General features: G+C 48.0%; 1 protein-coding gene across 5 annotated transcripts in view; it reads right to left on the reverse strand.

The window, feature by feature from the left end:
- IL21R (interleukin 21 receptor) overlaps positions 1–20,547 on the reverse strand; it is a 33,645-nt gene extending 13,098 nt beyond the window's left edge. The window contains exons 1-3 of one of the 5 annotated variants that reach the window (XM_078440454.2): positions 19,948–20,547; positions 14,909–15,011; positions 14,588–14,682 (exon numbers count right to left, since the gene is read on the reverse strand). Coding sequence is in view for 1 of the 5 variants with exons in the window: in XM_078440450.2 (XP_078296576.1) it covers positions 19,334–19,344 (11 nt within the window). In the remaining 4 variants the exon portion in view is untranslated. Of the gene's footprint in view, positions 1–14,587; positions 14,683–14,881; positions 15,012–19,333; positions 19,475–19,947 lie in introns of all 5 variants that reach the window. The other 4 variants (XM_078440453.2, XM_078440455.2, XM_078440450.2 and 1 more) reach the window with 4 other exon arrangements.
- Positions 20,548–22,309: the final 1,762 nt, after the last annotated feature.

The following is a 22,309-nucleotide window of genomic DNA, read 5'->3' on the forward strand; positions in this document are numbered from 1 at the left end:
CCCCCCGGAGGACCCACACCCTGACTCCGGGACCCGGACGAGACGGAGGAGAGGCCTCTTTGGAGAACTGCACGGACCTGCCCGGGAGGAGCGACCCACCAGGCTGGCACTGCAGGCCTCTTGCGGGCACTTTGCCTGCTGCATCCCAGCTCCGAGTCTGCTTAAGCAGATGCCAGCCAGAGGCCCCGGGGGTTCACCTGCCCAGGCCCGGGAGCCCCATCCACACTGGCCCCTGGGGTCAGGATTGTAGCTGGAACGGAAGCCTAGAGGGATGACCCATGCAGGGGCTGAGCTATACACGCGGCTTCTTCCAGACACAATCCCTGAGCCCACAATGGGAAGACACCCCCCCCCCCCGCCCCGCCATCCTGGGTTTCCCTCCACCCTACTCTGGCCCCACTAAGAGCTCCCTCTGAGCTCCCTAACGAGTCACCAAGCAGGCAGTGGTTAAGCGCACTGAGAGGTTGAGATCACCAGCTGCGTTGCTCTGGGCTGGTCACTTCCTCTCTCTGAGCCCTAGAGAGACGGTAAAGCCTGCTTCCCAGATTGTTGTGAGAGTTCAGAAAAGCATTTTGCAGACAGCCCTGGACGTGGCCCCTGACACATAAACACCCAACACACAGCTGTGACTCGTACAGACTTTAGAGCATTCGAAGTAGAGGGACCCCGGAATGTTCTAGCCAAGAGGTCCCTACATTTCTCACTTTCAAAATGTGGGCCATATTTGTAGGTCGTGTGTACTATCATTTATTTAACGTTTTCTATAAATGAGCTCCCTTAAAAAAATCTAACTCCAGCGGGGCGCCTGGGTGGCTCAGTCGGTTAAGCATCTGACTCTTGGTTTCAGCTCAGGTGGCGATCTCACGGTTCGTGAGTTTGAGCCCCGCATCGGGCTCTGCACTGGCAGCACAGGGCCAGCTTGGGATTCTCTCCCTCTCTCTCTCTCTGCCCTTCTCCTGCTCTCTTTGTCTCTTGAAACTAAATAATACATAAAATTGTCTTTAAAAATCTAACTCCAGACTCATCCTAAGCAATAATATCCAGAGCTCTTGTGTTTTTTCCTCACACACCTGAAAATAAATAGCATAGCTATGAAAATAAAATAATGTTGGCTGCTGAGCGCCAACAACCAACAGCTGAGCTGTTGTACGTACGTGAAGATAGAACCAGATAAAATAGTGTTGAAGACAAAAACTTTTCAGTTTTTACCAGCCTGCTGGAAGCTGGTGATCTTTTTTTTTTTTTTTAATTTTTTTTTTTTTTTTGTGAAAGAGAGAGACAGAGCATAAGCAGGGGGTGGGGCAGAGAGAGCGGGGGACGCATAACATGAAGCAGACTCCAGGCTCCGAGTTGTCAGCACAGAGCCTGACGCAGGGCTCGAACTCATGAGCCGCAAGATCATGACCCAAGCCGAAGCTGGACGCTCAACCGACTGAGCCACCCGGGTGCCCCTGGAAGCTGGTAATCTTTATCACCTCTTAAGGACAGCCTGCCTGAATCTTTCTCAAAACCTGAGAAATACAAATCCAGAGTCCCCATGGCATTATTTGAGGACCTGGATCCAGCTGTATCTGATGTCCACCTCTGGCCTTTTCATTTATACAAGCTGGAGAAAAAACACACCCTATTTGGCTCAACCATGTTGAATTATATTTCTCTTGCTTGCCCCCAAAGATACCTGGATACAGTGGAATAGAGCAAGGGGCCCAGAATCTGGAGCCAGCATATCTCGGAGCAAATAACAGCTTATCTCTGGTGTTTCTTCTCTCTGACCTCGGTTATCATCTCTAAAAGGGGGACAATCATGTCCACTGCACCTGGCAGTTCGGGTCAGTGGAAAACAGATGTGACGGTGTTCCGTGAAGTGTAAAATGCTATACAAAGGTGTTGGGTTCTTGCAATTACTGGCCAGCTTCTGTGAATTACTCAGCACCCCCTTAGCACTGAGGCCCCATCATGCCTCTCTGCCTTTGCATGAGGCGAATTCTTGTGCTGAGTCTTCTCCTTGAACACCTTTCCCCCTCCCGACCCTCTAAACTCAGTCTTCGTGGCCCCCTTCCTCTACCTTTGTATCCGTGAAGCCTCCTTGGAATGTTCCAGAACGCCTGCCACTTAACTGCCTTCAAGGTTTTCACGGGTGCTATTATCTACTTGCTAATGATCTTTACCTTGCCTTCCATTTCTGGCTCCAATCAACATGTCCCGAAAGGAAATGAATCCGTGCAATCAACAGGTAACTCGTATGAAATGGAGAGACCGTGTGCACCGCGGTGGTTAAAACACAGGCTCAGGGCCAGCCTGCCTCAGCTCAGACCCCAGCACTGCCGTTTATAGGCGGTGTGACCTCAGGGAAAGTTCCTGGGCCTCAGAGTCCTCATCAGTGAAATGGAGACAATCCTAACCGTACCCACCTCGGAGGGGCCCTGGGAGAAGTACGTTACTCAGTGTTTGTAAAGCCTCGGGAACAGTGCCCAACATATGTGTAGATGTTCTGTTGCTGTTTCTTAAACAAAATGGTTGCTCGGCTGTAAAACTAAACGCAAGGGAAACAAAAGAGAGCAACTGAATTTGGGTGAGATGCCATCTCCTGCCTGGCACGTGCAGGTGGGGCAATCCCGCCCGCGACCATCAAAAAGGAGGATTCAAGAGCATCAGAGGGGTGTCGAGGGCCACATAGCGCCAAACGGAGATTCTCACCACTTCCCGGATCAGAGGACTAAAAGAAGACTGAAAAAGGCCTAACTCTTTCATTCGGGGGTGCAGGGATATTTCACACCTAAAATCAGCCCCTCCATTTGGGAAAGAACAGCCCAGAATGGTAAAGGCCTCCTCCCCGGTCCCATCGCGCTCTCCCTGCGCCAGAATCTGCCCCTCGGTGGGTCTTCATGCTCAGGCTGAGTCGTGAGGACAACAGCACTTTCTCCCCAGGTGCACACCAAACCACCCGCGTGCTTTCTGAGCGAAGGGCAGAGGGTCCCCTAAGCGCCTTCCTGCGGTGGGACCCCCTGTGGGAGCGCCTACCGCTGGGGTCTCCTACAGAGGAGTGAAGGGCGCCCGGATCCCAACTGTGCGTCCTTGGGCAAGTTGCTGGCCCCTCTGATTCTCTGTGTTCTCGTCTGTAAAATGGGGATGGACCGGAGCCCTGGAGGGGTGTTTATCCACCAGGCTCGGAGTTCAGGGGTTGTAGTAGTTCAGACTAAAAGCTGAATTCCAGGAGATTCTAGGGAAGTAGAGAAGCTTGGAGGTCGCAAATCAGAAGCAGGAGAAGCAGGGGCCACGGGATCAGAAAGTGCTTAACCTCACAGTCAAGAAAGACATGCAAATGAAAACCACAACGACGTGCCGTTTAATTTTACTAGTCGGTGGCAATTCAAAGGCTGACAACATCGCGTGGCGCTGAGGACACGGTGTCATGGAAACAAACACCTATTGACGGCCATTGGTGTCTGGGAAATAGTGTGGATACCCTTCCGCGAGAGAAGGGAAAGATAAGGTGTGGTGTGAGCGCTCCGTGTGAAAATGAATCGTAGCTCTGCACCAACAAAGCAAGCGACCCCCCCAAGCAAAATGCGTGATGAAGATAAAATAAAATAAGCAGAAATGCATGTAAGACCATCTATGGCACAAAACACTGCGTAAAACAGCGCTCTCTCTGTCGTTTAGGTGAACATACCTGTGTCCTGGCCGTATAAGGAAATTCAAGGGGACGATAAAAAAAACATCAAACTGAATAGTGTAGAAAAGGAGGGGATGGGATGGGGGGGTGGTATCCAAATGTGTCAACAGTTTGGTGAAACCGAGCCAAGCTCCCCCATATGGGTGTTGACTCTGTTATCTGATACACCTTTTTGTACGACCGAACTGTTTCATAAAAGTTCACATGTCAGTTAATCTCGTATTTGCGAAAATAAAACGTGAAGGGGGACTTCCATTTCTGGCTACGGTGGAGGAGCTGGTATCAGACAGAAGCCCTACAGTCGAGAACAGCTACTAAGCAAGAAAAAAACGTGAGAAGACACAAGAGAGAGCGACCAAGTTAGAGAGTAGTTGAGAGGCCGGGGTTCCAGAGAGAGAGCAAAAAAAATGCATTGGAATCTTGCACGCAATTTCCCCTCAAATCATTTGCCAAGTCATTGCAAATGAGCCAGCAGCAGAGAGAATCTGGCAAGAGGCTGAAAACCGAAGAAGAGATTTTGACAATTTCACAAGGCTGAGGGAAGTCTTGGGGTTCAGGGCCTGACAAGGAAGATGGGACCTGGTAAATACCCAGTTATTCGGGAAAGGGTATACCTTGGGAATAAGGAAAAGTCAGGACCCGTTGAGCTGTGACTGCATCCAAATGACCTGCCTGTCTGCTAGGAGAAAGTTAGAACCTATGTGGAAAAAGTTAGCTTCACTCAAAGCCTCTATATTTTTCATGCACAATGTCCAGCATTCAATTAAATTGACAAGGCAGACCAGGAAACAGTACCAAATGACCAAAAACCAAGAGGAAAATAGAAACGGACACGTGGGCGATTCAGAAAGTGGCATTATCTAACACGATTTAAAAGAACCCGGATGAGGATGTTCAAGAATTCCACCAGAAATCTAGAACCTATTTAAAAGTAGGAGCCCCAGCACTAAGAAAATTCAATTAATCGAAATTTATAAGAATTGAATGAATTTAGCAACAGATTAGTAACATTAGAAGAGAGGATTGGTGAGCTGGAATGGAAAATACTCAGACTGAAGCATGCAAAGAAAAAGAATGTTTAGGAATACAGAAAAGAGCAAAAGAGACATATCCATTGCAAAGAGGTCCCACGTACATGGATTTAGAACATCGAGGAGACAGAACAAGTCGGAAGCAATAATAGAGACGTTGGTTAAGAATTTTTCAAAAGTAGGAAAAGACATTAATCCAAAGATTTGAAAAGTCTTACAAACCTCAAGAAGGACAAATACAAAAACGATCAAACAAGCAAACAAAACCCACACTCTACACACATGATAGGAAAACTATTTAAACATTTAAAGAAAAATACATACTAAAAGCCAACTTAGAATTTTATATAAAAAAAAAAATCCTTCGCAAAAATAAGGCAAGCTCAATATGAAAAAAAAAAAAAAGATCTACTAAAATCCCACAGTCAACATTATACTTAATGGTGAAAAACTGACAGCTTTTCCTGTAAGATCATAAACAAGACCAAGATGTCCACTCTCATGATGTCTATTAAACATTGTACGGGAAGTTCTAGCCAAGACAACCAGTCAAGAGAAAGAAATAAAAGTCATCCTGATTGGACAAGAAGACGTAAAGCATTTCTGTTTGCAGATGACATGATCTTGCATATACATTCTGGAGAATCCACACCAAAAAGCCAAAGTGAAACAAAACACACAAATAAACAAAAACTATTAGGCCCAATAAGTCAGTTTAGCAGGGTTGCAGGATACAAGAGCAACATGAAAAACCAATTGTATCTTTGTACAACAGGAATGAACAATCTGAATGTGTGATGAAGAATGTAATTTCAGGGCTCCTGGGTGGCTCAGTTGGTTAAGCGCTGGACTTTGGCTCAGGTCACGGTCTCGTGGTTCGCGAGTTCGAGCCCTGGGTCGGGCTCAGTACTGACACGTCGGAGCCTGGAGCCTGCTTTGGATTCTGTGTCTCCCTCTCTCTCTCTGCCCCTCCCCTGTTCTGTCTCTCTCTCTCTTTCAACACTAGATATGCATTTAAAAAAAAAGAAAGTAATTTATTTCACTTACAATAATATCAAAAAGAATGAAATAGAAATTTAACAAAAGTGCAAGACTTGCACACCGAAAACTACTAAACATTGTTGAAAGAATGATAGAAGACCCAAATAAATGGAAGGCTATCCCACGTTCATGCATTGGAAGACTCAGTATTGTTAAGATGACTTCTCCAAACGACCAACGGATTCAAAGTTATCCCTATAAAAAGCCCAGCTGGCTCTTTTGCAGAAGTTAAAAAGCTGATCTTAAAATTCATATGGAGATACGGAGGGCCAGCATAGACACAATAATCTTGAAACAGAAGAACAAAATTGAAGGACAGACTTCTCTGTTTCAAAGCCTACAAGACTACACCAATCAACAGAGTATGATATTAACCTGTATATAGATCAATGGAATCGAATTCAAAGTCCAGGGAGAAACTTATACGTTCGTGTTCAAGTGATATTTGACAAGGGTACCAAGACAATTTGCTGGGGGTAAATAGCCTTTGAAACCAACAGTGCTGGGACAATGGGACATCCACACGCAATAGCGTGAAATTGGACTCCCATCTCACACCATATACAAAAGCTAACTCAAAATGGTTTGAAGACCGCGCTGTAAGAGGGAGAACTATTAAACTTTAAAAATAGAACACGGGTGGAACTCTTGGTGACCTTGATCACATAGTAGTTTCTTAGCTATGACCCCGAAAGCACAAGGATCAAAGAAAAAATAGATACATTGGACTACTTCAAAAGTTAAAACTTTTATGCATCAAAAGACACTAGCAAGAAAGTGAAAAGGCAATATACAAAATGAGGGAAAAAAATTGGATTTTGTTTATGTTTATTTATTTTTTTTTACAGTTTCTTTATTTTTGAGAGAGAGACACAGAGAGGGGGAGTAGGGGAGGGGCGGAGAGAGCGGGGAAAGCAAGAATCCCAGGCAGGCTCCCCACCGTCAGCACAGAGCCCGACGCGGGGCTTGAACTCACAAACCATGAGATCACGACTTGAGCCAAAACCAAGGGTTGGACGTTTAACTGACTGAGCCACCCAGGCGCCCCTGAGAAAAAATATTTTTAAATTATATATTTGTTAGGGCTCTAGTATCAGGATATTTAAAGGGTTCTTACAACTCAAGATCGAAAAGATAATGCAATTTTAAATTGTACAAAATATTTGAACGGACATTTCTCCAAAGAAGTTATACTCATGAGCAATGAACATATGAGAAGATGCTCATCATCATTAGTCATTAGGGAAACTCAAATAACACCCACTAGATGGCGATTTTAAAGACAGAAATATTAAAAGTGGGGGAAAAAGATGTAGCGTTTTGGAATCCTTATACATTGCTCATGGGATTGTAAAATGATACATTTGCTGGGACGCTCAGTCAGCTGGGTGTCCGACTTCAGTTCAGGTCCTGATCTCACAGTTCGTGAGTTCGAGCCCCACGTCGGGCTCTGTGCTGACAGCTCAGAGCCCGGAGCCTGCTTCCGATTCTGTGTCTCCCTCTCTCTGCCCCTCCCCTGCTTGCTCTCTCTCTCTCTCTCTCAAAAAATAAATAAATGTTAAAAAGATTTTTTAAAAATGGTACATTTGCCATAGAAAGCAGTTTAAAAGTTTCTCAAAAAGTTCATATAGGGTTACCACATGGCAAAGCAAACTGACTTCTAGGTACACAGTAAAAGGAATTGAAAACATACGCCCATTAAAAAAAACCTCTGTACCTGAATATTCACAACAGCATTGTTCATAACAGTCCCAAACTTGAAGCAGCCCCAATGTCCTTCAGTTGAATGGACAAAGCATAGAATAACCATAGAACAGATTATTATTCAGCCATAAAGATGAATAAAGTAGTAACACATGCCTCAACACAGATGCATCTTGAAAATTGATACTGGGGTAAAGAAACCGGGGACAAAAAGCCACATATTGTACGACTTCATTTACATGACATTTCTAGAACAGGCAGATTCATAGAGCCAGGAAAGAGATTAGTGGTTGCCAGGGGCTGGAGCTTTGGAAGGAGAGGGAATGGCGGATGATGGCTAATGGGTATGGCTTTTTTATTTTTCTTTGGGTGTTGAAAATATTGTGCAGTTAGCAGGGCTGATGGTCGCACAGCTTTGTGAATGTACTAACAACCGCTTAATCGTACACTGTTAAAAAGTGAATAAATAAATCCGTGAATTGGATCTTAATTACGATTTTTTAAAAATGTGAATCTTTAAAAATAAAGAGATTTTTCGAAGCAAAACAAAGCAAAACACCTGAGAGAATTTGTCACTAATAGACGCTAACTTGTCACTGATAGGCTGATAATGTCTTAGGAAGGTTAAACTTATGCAGAATTGAAACACATTACCGTGATGCCCCAAAGGTAAGGAGTGAATAAAGTTAAAGGTTACTGTATTGTCTGGGAAGTGATAAAAGGACCAACACAAAGTAGACTCAAAAAAAAAAAATCAAATATGCATATTGTAATCTCTAAGATAAGCCCTAAAAAAATTATAAAAGAAAATAAAACAGAAAAGAAACATACAATACTAATGTTTTAAATTTTATTCTTCCAGGGGCGCCTGGGTGGCTCAGTCGGTTAAGCGTCCGACTTCGGCTCAGGTCACGATCTCGCGGTATGTGAGTTCGAGCCCCGCGTCGGGCTCTGTGCTGATGGCTCAGAGCCTGGAGCCTGCTTCCGATTCTGTGTCTCCCTCTCTCTCTGCCCTTCCCCCGTTCGTGCTCTGTGTCTCTCTGTCTCAAAAATAAATTAACGTTATAAAAAAAAAATTTTTTTTTAATAATAAAAAATAAATAAATTTTATTCTTCCAAAAAAGGAAACAAAGAAGAAAAAAGGAGTTAAGAATAGACAAAAGGAAAACGAATAGGAAGATGGTGGATTTAATCCCAAACACGTCAGTACTTTCATCAAATGTAAGTGAACTAACCCTAGAATGAAAGATGTAACTTTGTATCAAAACTTGACATTAAGGGGCACCTTGCTGGCTCAGTCAGTTGAGCATCCGACTCTTGATTTTAGCTCAGGTCACGATCCCAGGGTCATGGGATTGAGCCCCACGTTGGGCTCCCCAGTGAGCTTGGAGCCTGTTTGAGATTCCCTCTCTCCTTCTGCCCCTCTCCCCTGCTTGTGCTCCTTCTCGCTCTCTCTCTCTAAAATAAAAAATAAATAATAAAAATAAAATTTAACACCTTGACATTAAAAGAAAGTAAAATTAGGGGCGCCTGGGTGGCTCAGCCAGTTAGGCGACCGACTTCGGCTCAGGTCATGATGTCACAGTTTGTGAGTTCGAGCCCCGCGTCGGACTCTGTGCTGACAGCTCAGAGCCTAGAGCCTGCGTTGGATTCTGTGTCTCCCTCTCTCTGCCCCTCCCCTGCTCATGCTGTCTCTCTCTGTCTCTCAAAAATAAATAAATGTTAAAAATATTTTTTTTTAGGGGCGCCTGGGTGGCTCAGTCGGTTAAGCGTCTGACTTCGGCTCAGGTCATGATCTCACATTAGGAAAATAAAAAAGAAAATGTGTATCATAATTTAACAGGTCCAGAAAACACATTTAAAAAATTGTAACACCCATTCGTGATTTTTTAAAACACTCTCAAAAAACCAGGAATAGAAGGAATCTTCTTTGATCTGATAAGGAGCGCACAGACAGGCATGTGTGCATAATATACACAACCAACATCATGTGTCATGGTCAAATACTGAACATGATATACTTGAGGGCAGGAAAAAGACGCGTGTCTTATCCTGGAGGCCCCAGTCAATGCAGTAAGGCAAGAAAAATAAATAAATTTATAAAGATCAAAAAACTATAAAGAGTAAAATGATATAAGGACTGAACACCTAGAAATGTCCAGATACTTAACAAACTATTAGGATAATAATCATTGAACAAGGATACTGGATATGAGAACAATATAAAAAAAAATCTACTGTATTTCTAAAGATCAACAAAATTGACAAACTTTTAGCTAGACTAACAAAAGTAAGAGAAGACTCAAGTAACTAAAATCAGAAAAGAAACAGAAGACATTGCAACTGATGCCACAAAAATAAAAAGGATTGTAAGAGAATACTACAAATAATTATACACCAACAAACTCAATAATGTAGAAGTGGATAAATTCTTAGAAACATACAACCTACCAACACTGAATTATGAAGAAACAGAAAATCTGAACAGACCTATAAATAGTGAGGAGGTTGATTCGGTCACCAAAACTGTCACAGCAAAGAAAAGCCCAGGACCAGATGACCTCACTGGTAAATTGTACCAAACATTTTAAGAAGAATTAATGCCAACCCTTCTCAAACTCTGGAAAAATTGAAGATAAGAGAACAATTCCAAACTCATTTCATGAGGGCAGCATTATACCGATATCAAAGCCAGACAAAGAAAACTCCAAACCAATATTCCTGATGAATACTGATGCAAAACTCCTTGATAACATACTAATAAATGGAATCCAAGAACATATTAAAATGGTTATATGCCACAATCAAGTGGAATTTGTCCCTGGGATGCAAAGATGATTCAGTATACAAAAATACACCACATTAATAGAGCAAAAGGCAAATCACATGATCATTTCAACTGATGCAGAAAAGGCATTTGACAAAATTCAACATCTTTTCATGATAGAGACATTTAACAAACCAGAAACAGAAGGAAATTATCTCAACCCAAAAAAGGTCATATATGAAAGGCCACAGCTAACCTCTTACCCAGTGGTAGAAAACTGATAGATTTTCCTCTAAGGTCAGGAACAAAGCAAGAATGCCCACTCTCACCACTTCTATTTAATATAGAACCATAAGTCCTAGTCAAAGCAATTAGGGGAAAAAAAAAAAGGCAGTCAAATTGGAAGGAAGAAGTAAAATGATCTCTGTTCATAGCTGACATGACCTTATATAGAGAAAACTCTAAAGATTACACACACACACACACACACACACACACACACACACACACACACTAATTAACAAATTCATTAACAAATTCATTAATTAACAAATTCACAAATTCACAAATTCATTAACAAATGATATAAAATCAACACTCAAAAATCAGTTGCATTTCTATATGTTAACAATGAACAATTCAAAAGGAAATTAAAATAATATTTATAATAGCATCAAAAACAATAAAATATTTGGGAAGAAATTTAACCAAGAAGGTGAAAGACTTGTACTCTAAAAACCACAAAACATTGCTAAAAGAAATGAAAAGAAAGCACAAATAAATGGAAAGACATCCCATGTTCATGGATTGGAAGACTTAATACTAAAAATGTCCACAGCAATCTACAGATTCAAGGCAGTTTCTGTCAAGATCCCAATGGCATGTTTTGCAGAAATAGGTAAAAAACCATCCTAAAATTCACATGGAATCTCGAAGGACTCTAAATAATCAAAGCAATCTTTGACAATGAAGAACAAAGCTACAGACCTCACACTTCCTGATTTCAAAACGTATTACCAAGCTACGGTAATCGCTGTAGGTATAGACATAAAGGCAGACAGGCACATACTGCTGCATAGACAGACAAAGTAGGTATTGGCATAAAAGCAGGCATACAGATCAATGGAGCAAAATAGAGAACCCGGAAATAAACCTTTGCATACATGGCCAATGAAGAAAGGACTCTTTCTTTGAAGAACTCCTTCAGTGAAGAAGGACTCTTCAACAAATGGTGCTGGGAAACCTGAATATGAAGCATGGACTCTTCCCTCATACACAGAAATTAACTTAAAATGGATTAAAGACCTATATGTAAGCCTTGAAACTATAAAACTTCTAGAAGAAAACATAAGGGAAAACTTCAGAACATTGGGCTTGGCAATGATTTCTTGGCTATGACACTGACGAGAAAGACGCAGACAACAAAGCAAACGTAGACAAACAGGACCACGTTAAAAGCCTCTGCGTAGCACAGGAAATAATCAATAAGGTGAAAGGACAACTTAGAGAATGATACCAAATATTTTGCAAACCATATACTGAATACATTCAGAATTATGAACTCCTACCATTCAGTAGCAAAACAAAACAAAACAGAACAAATGGCCTGACTGCAAAATGACTAAAGGTCTTGCATAGATATTTCTCCAAAGAAGATTGAAAAAAAATGGCCAACAGGTGTATGAAAAGATGCTCAATATCACTCATCATCAGGGAAATGCAAATCAAAACCACAATGAGTTATTACTGCACACCTATTAAGTTGGATACAATGTTGGTGAGAATGTGGAAAAACCATAACCCTTATGCCCTCTTTGTGGGATTAGTCAATGGTGCGGGCGTGACCGAAGACAGTGTGGGGGCTCCTCAAAAAATCGAAAAGAGAACTACCGTGTGATCAATCCAGCACCCCACTTCTGGGTAGGTATCCAGAAGAATTGAAAACAGTCTCAAAGGTACTTGCACGCCAATGTTCCCTGCAGCATTAGTCACAACAGCCAAGACCTGAAAGGCACCTAAGTTTACCAACTGATGAATGAATAAAGAAAATGTGCTACCCACATACGATGGAATATCATTCAGCCTTAAAAAAGAAAGAAGGCTGCAACGTTGACGAATGTTGAGGACATTACGCTAAATGAAATAAGCCAACCACTAAAAGACGAACACTGCATGATTTTACTTATACGACAGATCTGAAGTCATCAGACTTGTAGAAACAGAAAGCAGAATGGTGGTTTTTCAGGGGAATGGGGGGGGTGGGGGTGGTGGGTAACGGGGAGTGGTTCAATGGGTATGAAGTTTCAGTTGTACGAGGTGAAAAAGTTTCAGAGATCGGTCATACAACAACACACATACGCTTAACAATACTGTCCTGATCTGTATGGTCCCTGCAAAACTTGTTAAGAGGATACAAAAATGTTACTAGTTTATGAAGTCCACAGCTGGGATGCTCTGTCTTGCACTTATGACCTGAGCAGATGGGGGGGGGGGGGTCTGCAAACCCCCCTGCAAACCTTACAAGGTAAGAAACAAAACAAAGCTACAAGACAAAGGTAAGAAGTCCCCAGCTGGGGACTGGGTTTGGTAGCTATTTCTTTCTATATCTGAAGCTCCAGTTTGAAAAAGCGTGTTAACAAAGTTAAGAAAGTGCGAAGAAGATCTGGTGTATTTCTATATACCAAGAGCAAGCATGATTAAAATGATACCGTTTGCATCAGCATAAGAAATCAAATACTCTAATGAACCCCAGTGAAAGACGTACAGGACCTCTACACAGACGCCTACGAGATATCAGTTACATACATTTTTAAAGATATCAGTAAATGAAGGGAGATACATGTTCATGAATTAGAAATGAAACAGTTTAAAGATGTCCATTCTCCCCTCGTTGGACTAAAGTTTCAAATGAAATCTCAAGTTTCAAGAAAATCCCCAGCAAGATTTCCTTTGGTGGAAATTGACAAGCCAGTGCTCAAATTTATACAGAAATGCAAAGACCTGAGAAGAGTTTAGAGAATCAAAAATAATGTGGTATTGTTGCAAAGGAAAAAAAAACCTTGCCAATGGAAAGGAATAGAGTCCAGAAATAGACTGGTGTTTATAGTCATTTGGTTTTCAAGAAAGGCACTACCGAAAAGTCATGGGGAAAGCATGATTAAAACAAACAAACAAAAAAAGACAGTAGATCAATTGGATATTCATATGAGGAAAAAATGCACCTTGACCTTCCACTTTATATCATACACAAAAACAAATCCAGAAATTTTGTAGACCTATTGTCAGAGGTGAAACAATAAAACTTCCACAAGGAGGCAGAGGATAATATTTTCATGACCTTAGGGTCGATGACGCTTCCTAAACAGCACATAGAAAGCTCGAGCCATAAAGAAAAAGACTGATAAATTGAACCTCATTAAAATTAAGAATTTTTGTCCACCAAAAGATTTCATTAAGAGGATGGAAAAGGGAAATGGGAAGAGATTATACCTGTATCTATACAATATAGGTTTCTTTTATATAATTATATATATAATTCAGATTTTATATAGTTACATATAATATGTAATATATATAAATTATAAAATATGTTATATATCATTTTTATATATCTGTGATCTATATATAGCTTGTGTGTGTGTGTGTGTGTGTGTGTGTGTGTATACACACACATATAGATCTGTATCAAGAGTATGTAAAGAACTCCTACAAAACAATAAACAAGGGCACCTGGGTGGGTCAGTTGGTTAAGCGTCCGATCCTTGATTTCGGCTCAGGTCACGATCTCACGATTTGTGAGATCGAGCCCCGCGTCCGTCTCTGCCCTGACAGTGCAAGAACCTGCTAGGGACTCTCTCTTCCCCCTCTCTCTGCCTCTCCCCGGCTTGCTCTCTCTCCCTCAAAATAAATGAATACATATTAAAAAAAAATTATTTAAACACAACGATAAACAGCACAAAACTCCGTTTGGCAAGAAAGGAAAAGAGCTTAAAAGAGACACTTCACCAAAGAAGACCTTCCAAATGGCCAAGAAGCATAGTAAAAGTTGCTTGAAATCATGACTCATCATGCAAATTTACATCTCTGTAACACCACTACACGTCAACCCGGAAAGGCTAAAATGAGAAAGGCAGACACCATGCCGTGTCTACGAAGGACGCAGGGTAACCCAAACTTCTCAACCTCCCCTCAGTCTTCTGGGGTGCGTGCCATTCGGCACGGCCACCCTGGGACGCTTCTGCTGAACAGAACCCCACTTCTAGACCGGGCATCGAAGAGAAACGTGTACACGCGCAGACGTGGGCCGGAGGGTCCCCGCAGCGGCATTCACAACCTCCCCAAACTGGAAAGAACCCGAGCTTTGGTTACCCCGTGTCTTTCCCTCACTGACGCTTCAGGAACGGGATTGTGGAGGGTCACAGGTCAGCTGTCATCTCCAGCGGGGGCTCGGGCGGGGATTGGGGCTGGAAAGTGAAAGGTAGGCGAGGAGTGTGGTAAAAGCAAAGCGGCCCGTTTCCCAGAGGGACCGAGGAGAAACGAGGTGGGTGAAAAGGGACTCCCCAGCCATGCCAGAAACAAAAGCCGACGGGTCGCCAGATGGGGAAGTGTCAAGACTGAGGGACTTCCCGAAAGGGAACATAGGCGAAAGGGCTCCCAGTTTACCCCTGGGCTTCAAGGACTTCTGCCCACCTGCCCTCCTGCCAGCCTCCTCCCTGATCTCTCCGGCACCCAGCTGTGGCCCTCCCAACCACGTCCCCGTTGCAACTGGGTCATTCGGTGGCTCCCCATTGCCCTTCAGAGAAGACCCCGGATTTCTTAGCGCAGCATTCAACACATTTCGGGATCTGCCCCCCCAACATTCGTTCCCTCTGGCCCCCAGCACCCATCCTGAGCTGCAGGTACCCCAGGCTCCCGACAGCTTCACCAACAGTCCCCATGCATCTGGCTTCCACACCTCTGCACGTGTTCTTTCAGCCGCCGGAACGTTCTACCCTCCGGGGCGGACTGACAGCCTCCTACTCAGTCTTCAAAATCCAATTCACTTGTCACCTCCTCTGGCAGTCTCCCACCCCTCCAAAGAGTATGAGTCACTCCTTCCTCTGGGGTCCCTCCCTCCGCCAGGGCACCCTGCTCGGGGTGCTTTCACGGACGTTCGCAGCAACAGGCAGGCAAGGACCGTGTGCCTCTTGGCTACCGCTGAACCACGCCAGGGGTGAACCGGTGCCCGACACGCAGCGGAGGCTCAAAACACTTGTGACACGGGCGGCCACGTGAAAGGGTAACGGGTTCTGAGGCCCACCCTCGGAGCTAAAACCTGCATAGACCGTGCACTCCGAAATGAATTGCTATTCTTTTCGACTCCACTCTCTTAAATTTGGTGCCTGGAACATCTTTACGTAGTCGATAAGGGTAAAATCTCCAGTGCTCCCACTCTCCTCCTCCACCCCAGGGCCTTGGCACATGCCTCTGTCCAGAACACTTTTCCTCGTGCTTCTCTGCTTCCTCATCCTCCGGTTTCAACTTCAGTGTCGCCTCCTCAAGGAGGTGATCGCCGCTGGCGGGTCTGGATCTCCCCTGCAGTGCTCTGGGCCCCACATCCTTCTGTTTCCTTCTTCACGGTTGTAATATTAGGGTCAGGTCAGTAAACGCTTCTGTTTTTGTGTTTATGACCTGTCTCTGTCCCGGAGCATAAGCCCCGCCCCCACCCCCACCCCCACCCCCACCCCCACCCCGGGAGGCTGGGAAATCATCTGTTTTGTTCACCAAAGAAAGTATCCTTAGTGCGCAGAACGGGGCCGGGAACTCAGTGGGTGCTCGACGAGTAGCTGAGGAGTTGGCAAACGAACGAAAGAGGGTAAGAGTTGCCGTGTCCAGTTACACGAGGAGCCAGGCGTGGGGCCGCAGGCAGCCCCCGAGACATTTGTTTCCCCATCAGCTTCATCACGGTCCCCAGGAACTTCCCTCCACCCTGAGCAACACCCTCAGCTCCCGGGGTCTGAGCAGTCACGACTGCTGTCATCGGATTAGTAACAAGGAACCTTCAGAGAGGGATGGCGGGGCGCCCGGGGTCATACAGAAAGTTCTTAGCCAAGCAGAGCGCTCAGGTTGGGGGAGAATCAGCCTGGTGGCCCTGGGGGACCCTGAGGCATATCCATTCCTTTCTCTGGGACTCAGTTTTCCTCATCCATAGAATGGGGCAGCGCCCTGGCCTGGCTGAGGTGGTGTGGGGCAGGCACACTGTAGGCGAGTGGGTAACGTCAGTTGTTTTTTCACAATTTTTTTTTTGTGTGCCAGTGGCAAGGGGCGGGTTGTGGGTGTCTGACGACAGATGTCCCAGGACCCTGGGGTCATAGCTTAGGCAGTAGGAGCCGAACATGAGGGGAAGGTCCCATCCCAACCTGTCAGTCTTCCTCTGTCTCCCAGCCAGGCCGGGATCCCGGTTCACGAAGCCTCTTTTAGCCTGAACGAGCTCTGCCTACTGCACAGCCTGGGCAACCGTTCACTCCAGCCGCCTTCCCGCCAGACCAGGAGAAAGAAGAGAGGTTTGCAGCTGCGGGGTGAGGGGTGGGGGCAGGGCTGGCAGCCTGCCTTCTGTCTGGCCCCCTGCTTGGCAGGCCCCCCCCCCGCCCCCCCCGCCAGTCTGCCCTGGCCAAAGTAGGCTGAGTGTCACGGATTCGTACAGGAGAAGCTTGGCAGGCCCTAGTCCCAACGTACACCATCAAGCCCCCTTGCAGATGAGGAAATAGAGGCCCAGAGAGGCCCAGTGCCTTGCCTATGGTCACACAGCGAGGAAGGACTGGGGCCTGAGCAGGGAGCCAGGCTGGGGTATTTGCCCCACCTCTCTGGGGACACTTCGGGTGGCCGGACCCTTCCTGGGGGCTGTGGGGACCAGCAGGCGAGGCCCCTTGCTGCAGGTGTCCTGGCCATCGGGGGGGCATCAGCAGGGCCCCTGCCTGCACCCTGGGGAATATTCTCAGGTTGTTTCAGAAGTTCCAAGTTTACTCAGATCCTGCATATGAGCTGTCATCAAAAGTCCCTTTGGCCAGGCGCCCAGGCAAGGAGTGGGGGCGGTGGCACCTGTGAGCCAGGGGTGGGGGTGGGGCTCCTCTCCGCTCCCACCCCCAGCCCCGCCTCCGCATTTCGGGGTGCCCTAGAGGGCAAGGGAGAAGGGGGTGAGGAGGGGGCCTCTCCTCGAAGTGTCTGTTCCCCCCTCTCTCCCCAGTTTCCTTCCCTCTGCTTGCGAATGACTCCCTGGGTGACCCTGAAAACCCTACCCCTCTCTGAGCCTCAGTTTCCCCAGCTGTGCAAGGGAGCGTAAAATCACCATGCGAGCTATCGTTTATTGAGGGCTTAGTGTATGCCGGAAGGGACGCCGTGCGTTCTAGCGAATAACAAGGCAATTATTACCAGCCATCCCTAAGGTAAAGCGTAATTGCTACTATTTCTTGTGAACCACTGCTCATGGCGCTGGCCCTGTCTCCGCCACTGAATCCCCAGGACCTAGGACAGTGCCTGACGCCCCAGTGGGTGCTCAAAAACTACGCATAGAATAAAACCTCACGACAAACCGGAAATGGATGTTAGAGACGGGGAAACGGAGGTTCAAGGGAGGTGAAGTGGTTTACTCAAGGTCACCCCAGAACTAGGGGGCGGAGCTGGGTCTCCACCCAGTCCTGGCCGCCTCCAAGGCTCGGGATCGCCCGTGGAGGTGTGTTGGCAAGCGGGCCACGGGTCCCACAGCCCCCCACCTGACGGCAGGGGGGACCTCCCAGCCATCACTCCTGCCTGCAAGGGATTCTGAAGGCACTGGCTCTCCTCCCTGCGTGGAGGATGCCTTCTTCCCTTCACTCATTTATTTATCAGGCACCAGGGAGGGAAATGGTGCCTCCCCAAGCTTCTGGTGCCTTCCCTCTTTCCATCTCCTCTTGAACGGGCCTCCTCCACCTGCCCGCCCCCACTGCCCTCAAGCCTTTTGTGGTCCCCAGCCCCCACCCCCACCCTTCACTGGACAGGTGGGAGCCTAGGGCTCAGGCTTTGTCTTGTTCACCCCACGCCTCCGGGCCCTCGATTTTGTTCTCCTAACACTCGGGCTCCTGGTTTCCTCCACTGCGGGGTGGTAAGGATCCAGACACCCTCCCAGGTGTGAGGTGGGCAGGACCAGGGCTCCCTCGAGTCCACCATGGGGAGCAGGTCGTCAGGCCTGTCCCTCCCCTTCTCAGAAGGGTTCTCAAGACTATGAATCTTGTTTTTATGCCATCCTGTCTGGCAGTGTGGCCCTGCAGTCAAGCGGACCGGCGGCCCAAACCCAGCTCTGCGTCTCACGGCCACGTGGTGCTGGGGTCCTCGATCTCCTCATCTGTGAAATGGGCTGAATGGGCTCCCGGCCTCACCTGATGTTGTAAGGATAACGGGAGCCCCTCAAGTGCCAGCAGCGGGCTGAGCCCCGGCGCTCGGAGGACCAGAACCACGGGGGCTGAGGGAAGCCGATCGCGGGTTCTCGAATGTGCCCCCCGCACCTTCCACTGCTCTTGGACCCTGGCCCTCCTCTGCCACGGGCCCCCCTTCCTGGTGGAACAAGCTGTCTTCCTGGGCGGATCTCCCACCGGCAACTTTCATATTTTTATGCCCCCCAATCTTCACAACTAGCCCCACGGGGATGGAGCTGCCTTCATCCCCATTTTAGAGATGAGAAAACTGAGGCTCCATGAGGTTGGAAGAAGCACAGAAACTTGCTCAAGTTCACCCAGCTAGGGAGTCGCATGGCCGGCTTTTGAACCCGCCAGGTTTTCCCCACTCGGCCATGTGCTTCTAAACCCATGCTCCCCCCCCCCCCGGGGGAATACAAATGTCCTGAGGGGAGCAGCCTGTGACTTTTGAATGCCCCCGGCCCCGGGGCCGCTCCTCCCACTGCGCAGGCTGGCCGTTCCTTCTCGAAGTCCAGGGTTCCCACCAGAGGCCTCTCCCCACCCAGCTGCTCTGCCGGGAGGGTGTCTGCCTCCTCCTTCTTTCCTCTCCTGTCCACATGTCAAACTTCAACCCCTGCCTCCAGACTCAGCCTCCCCGCGCCTCCCGGCCTCCCTCTCTTCCATGCACAGAGGGCCCTTGGCTTCTCACCATCGGCCCATCCCCTGTGCTTTGGTGAGAAGGAGACAGCGTGGAGGACGGGGCCAGCCTCCGAGTCACCTGCCCGCCCTGCTCCGCGCTGTTGAGTCTCCTTGGGAAAATCGCTCTGGCCCTGGAGCCCCTGTTCTCTGTCTGTGAAATGGGCACAGAAATCCGTGTGGAGGGGTTACAGGACACAAAGACGCTGAAACCCAGAATCTGCCCCCAAAACCAATGCCCCTCCCCAGAGGGGGCCCCCTAGAAATGCCACAACATCACGCCGTCACCCCCGTGCCCACCCCTGCCCTCCTCGGCTGCCGGGAACCGCGGTGACTGTGGCATCCCGTTTGGCCTGGGACCGGCTTTCCTCCCGCAGCCCCGGCCTTTTGGAGCTCATGGGGTCATCTCAGCCGTGTCCCAGCCTCCAGACCTCCAGGCCTCCCGCAGACGCACAAAAAGGCACTTTGGGCGTCCTGGGCTGGGCTGAACAGGAGACTCCAGCCCCAGCTCTGCCGGCCTCACTGTCCCCAGCTGTGAGGAGGGGGCAAAACCCCTCTGTGTCCTCCCACCTCGGGCAGAGAAGGCGCCAGACCCCCCGCAGAGAACAGTGGCTGGAGCTGAGTTACCTGCTGTCCCAGCTTCTCCCTCAGGAATCCATTCTGTGTGCTCGGGGGGGGAATCCAGTGGCCTTCCAGGGGTGGGGGTGCGGGACGGGAGTCAGAGGGAGCAGGCGGGTGTAGGGGGTGGGGATCCACAGCCTGTCCTGAGTCACCAGCCAGACAAGCCTACGACCTGTCACCGGGACGGATGGCCCCGGGCCCTAGGCAGGCAGGCCACACAGAGAGAGCCAGCCGGGGTCACAGGCAGTGGTCGCTCACATCCCAGGGAGGTCACATACAGACAGAGGACAGAGATCGACTGCACCAGGGAGAGACCCACAGCAGACCAGGGCTGGTCAGACAGGCAGACGGACAGACAGGGGAAGGGAAGTCGAGCAGACAGGCAGGTGGCCAGCCGGGCAGACGCAAAGAGAGACAGGCAGGCAGGCAGGCAGGCGGCCGTGTGGCTGTCAGTCACACTCAGGGAGGAGCAAACAGTCGGCCCCGGAGCCCATGGGTCACTTGGCAGAGCCCCATGGGTCTGTCAGAGCGCGGCTGCTGCCCTGCCGCGTGCACAGGGTGGGGAGGCAGGGGAGGATGTGGCGAGCAGCAGCTCTCCCCGCAGGCCCTGCCCACAGAGCAGCTGGCCCCTCCCTGAGGGAGTGAGAAAGAGGTGGGAGGGGGCCGGGCCCCTGGCAGAGCCCTCGCTCACCAAAGGTCACCTGCTAGGAAGACATTTGGGGCCACCAGGGTGATGTCTGCCTCTTGCGGATGGGTGGTGTTACCCCCCCCCCCAACCCCGAGGTCTCACGGTCATGACCTATGAGGCAGGCAGGGCCCGTGAGCCACTGCTTCTCACAGATGTGGCGACCGAGGCTCAGAGGGGTGTGGAGGTAGGTTAGTGGACCCAGGGGGCCCCGGTGGTCCTGAGAGCCCAACTCTCAGTTCAGAGAGAAAGTTGAGGGCCCAGGGCCGGAGACCCCCCACCCCCCGCCCCCCGCCCCGAGGTCCCATGCTTCACTCACGCACACCACCTGCCTGGCCCAGGAGGGGGCTGCGTTTGGACCCCCCACCCCCACCCCAGCCAGACCCCTCTGACTTCGCTTCCTTTGAATCCAGCTTTCCACTGCAGGGTTGCAGGGAGCAGCCCCCTGTCCCCAAGCCCTTCAGAAGACAGTCCCTCGGGCGTGTCACAGCACCTCTCTGAATGCCTCTGAATGTCAAGCGGGGATGCCTAGCCGAGGGGAGACGGCAGCCATGGGTAACACATGAGAACTCAGGCAAAAAATAGAGAAAAGCAATTCTCAAGAGAGTTTTCTTTCATCTTGCGGACGAGCCGGGGGCCCGTGAAAGGGTCGGACGTCTCTCTCTGGCAGAAGTTTAAGAAATCAGAGACAAAATCCAGCAGGCTCCTGCCCAGCAGCCTCACAGGGAGAGCCAGAGAACTTACCACAACCCCTACCATTACTCTCTTGCATTTTTTAGGCCCCTCCACGATCTCATTTTATGCCCCAGACCCTGCCAGGCAGAGCAGAGTGCTTCCCTTTTAGAGATGGAGCAAACAAGGCTCAGAGAAGTGAAATGTCACACAAGCTACGGAGTGTCATAGCTGGGGTTTGGACCTGGGGGGTATCTGATTCCTAAGCCCGCACCAGGCTGTGACGACGAGTCTGAACCGGGACCAGATGCTATCAGGGTGCATGGGGGCTCCTTTGTGCTGTGTTGATGACACAGGTTGGCTTGGAAACACATGCCATCTGCCCCCCCAGCTGACTCATTTTTGGGAAACGATTTGCAGCTAACCCACATGACCACTCCAAAGAAAAAGAGAAAGCATCTTACTATTTATTTCTTCTATTTTTTTTTTTTCTTTTTCTAGCTGTTTTTGAGGAACTTGGTACAAATTCCCCTGTGGTTGATCTGAAGGATGTTTGCCCTATAGAAATTCTCTTCCTCACTGCTGAAATATCTTGTGTTCTCTGGAGAACCCACGTTAGGAGGAAGCCAGATTTTCTTTTTCTCTCTCCTGATCTTCAGGGTGAGTTTGACGATGCCATGCATCAGTAATCTGAGTGGTGGAAAGATCAAGAAAAGGAATAGTGCCATGGACCTAATATTTGCTGAGAGTTTACTCTGTGCCAGGTTGTTTTGGGTTTTTTTTTTTTAAATAAGGTTGGGGTTTTTTTTTTGTTTTTTTTAAAGTAATCTCTACACCTAGCGTGTGACTTGAACCCTCAACCCCAAGATCAAGAGCCACACGCTTCACTGACTGAGCCAGGCGGGCACCCCTGTGCCAGGGTTTTTAAGGACTTTAAAGATGTATCATCTCACTTAAAACTTATCGTCATGGTCCCTATTTTACAGGGAAGGAAAATGAGACTCGGAGAGG

Source organism: Panthera onca, chromosome E3 (assembly GCF_046562875.1).
Source record: "Panthera onca isolate mPanOnc1 chromosome E3, mPanOnc1 haplotype 2, whole genome shotgun sequence".
Taxonomy (NCBI): Eukaryota; Metazoa; Chordata; class Mammalia; order Carnivora; family Felidae; genus Panthera; species Panthera onca.